At 40.7% G+C, this 2,009-nt stretch overlaps 1 protein-coding gene across 22 annotated transcripts in view; it reads left to right on the forward strand.

Annotated features, from left to right (window-relative positions):
* Positions 1–2,009, forward strand: part of neb (nebulin) — a 53,980-nt gene that overhangs the window by 16,313 nt on the left and 35,658 nt on the right. For 19 of the 22 annotated variants that reach the window (XM_035677140.1, XM_035677144.1, XM_035677136.1 and 16 more), the window contains 4 exons: positions 394–705; positions 888–1,094; positions 1,188–1,292; positions 1,479–1,586. The exons of 2 other annotated variants lie outside the window; for them this stretch is intronic. In XM_035677140.1, the coding sequence (XP_035533033.1) occupies positions 394–705; positions 888–1,094; positions 1,188–1,292; positions 1,479–1,586 (732 nt within the window). Of the gene's footprint in view, positions 1–393; positions 706–887; positions 1,095–1,187; positions 1,293–1,478; positions 1,587–1,709; positions 1,740–2,009 lie in introns of all 22 variants that reach the window. One more of the 22 variants, XM_035677158.1, reaches the window with a different exon arrangement.

Here is a 2,009-nt window from a genome sequence, read left to right on the forward strand (position 1 = left end):
GCCCTCAACATGAGCAATGTAAGGGGAATCCATGAAGTGCCATGAAGCTGATAAATCAACAATTTGTAATAGTTAGTACTGTTTACAGTTAATGGTGATCAGTTTGTGAATGTAACGCTGTTTTATTATTTTTTTCTTTTATATAACGCTGTAACCTTTCATTTATGTCTTTTACAGAAACTTTACAAAGCCGGTGTTGTGGAGATGGCCAAGAAGGGCCACAACCTCAAAGCAGACGCCATCCCAATTCAGGCTGCTAAGTCCGGTACTACCATTGCCAGTAATGTAAGTTCTTGCAAACTGCATGAAATCAGTATTCACAGTGCTGCTAAAATCTAAATTATAAAACAGGACAGTCTCTGTGAATGACAGAGTATATGTTTGCTGTCACAGTACAAGTACAAGTTGGCTTACGAGAAGGCCAGAGGCCACCACGTTGGTTTCCGCAGCCTGCAGGACGATCCTCTGCTGGTTCATTACATGGAGGTGGCCAGATTGCAGAGCGACAAGAACTACAAGAAGGACTACAACAAGGCCAAGCTGAAGTATCACTCCCCAGTGGACATGTTGAGTTTGGTCCATGCAAAGCAGGCTTCTACTGTTCAGACAATGGCTGGATACAAGCAGATAAACCCCCGCTACACAGTCCTGCCTGATGCCATGAACCTGGAACTAGCTCGTAACATGCAGTTCATCGCCAGTGATGTATGTATAGAGTCTGACTTATTCATCTTAAAATTACCATTATCGTTATTATTATTATTATTATCATTTTAAAACTAAAAATCCCAAGTTTTTATGTTACATTATTGTTATCATTAGCTAGGACAATGGCTATCTGTGCTGCATTGTAAAGGATTTTTTTTTCTGTCGATATTCTTCCTCAGAACCAGTACAAGAGTGAGTATCAAAGCTTCATAAGAGGAACAGGATGGGTTCCTATTGGATCGTTCGATGTTGAGAAAGCAAAAACAGCTGGCCAGATCTTCAGCGAGAGTAAATACCGTCAACATCCTAGCAACTTCAAATTCACTAAGGACATGCAGTCCATGGATCTGGCACTGGCCACTGCCAACAATCAGATTATGGATAAGGTACTGGATAGGCCTTCCTGTGAAAATAACACAAATACCTCTTTGTAACATTTTCAAACCATTATCAAACCATCAACTTCATTTTGTTTTTAGCAAGCCTACAGCAAAGCTTGGGAGAAAGACAAAACTTCAATCCACATCATGCCTGATGCAATGGACATTGTTCTTGCCAGAGGAAACAAGAGGAACGTCAGTGAGGTACAGGGTGATACTATTTTTAACTAAAAGCAAACGTACTGTATGTCCCATGGTAACCACAAAACTTACAGCATGGATTTTGATAACCTGGAAGTGGGTACATTACTTCAAGTTGGTGCATGAGTATATTCATTCATAAGTATACATGCTTTCCTACATAAAAATGCATATTTTCTTTCTCTTCAGAAACTGTACAAATTGGACAATGAGCTGTCCAAGAAGAAGGGCCATCATCTTCGTGCTGATGCTATTGCAGTCCAGGCTGCCAAAGCCTCCACTACTATTGCTAGTGATGTTAGTATCTGGTTATACTGTACTACCTATATATATCATATTATATTTCACATATATATAATTTCTTACGCTTTTCTCCTCACCAAAGTATGGTTGTAAAAACTCTCACAATTGCTTTTTTAGTACAAGTACAAGACAGGATACCGTAAGCAGGTGGGCCACCACATCGGTGCTCGCTGCGCCAAGATTGCAGTGTGCCCTGTAAGAGGGCTTAGCAAGTCCAGCAAGTTCAATCTTCGTGGCATGATTGCCTTTTTGAGCTGGCCAGAAAAGCCGAGATTCAGGTCAACGGCAACTACCTCACCGCGGACTCCACTGATGTCAGGCAGGCCAGACATGCATATGACATACAGAGTGATGTGAGTATGAGTCCATGAATTTATGCTATGGAAACTTTTCATAATATTTTTGAATGTTTTAGAA

The sequence above is a fragment of the Morone saxatilis genome, unplaced genomic scaffold (assembly GCF_004916995.1).
Source record: "Morone saxatilis isolate NCDOM2014 unplaced genomic scaffold, NCSU_SB_2.0 Contig5, whole genome shotgun sequence".
NCBI classification, from domain to species: Eukaryota; Metazoa; Chordata; class Actinopteri; family Moronidae; genus Morone; species Morone saxatilis.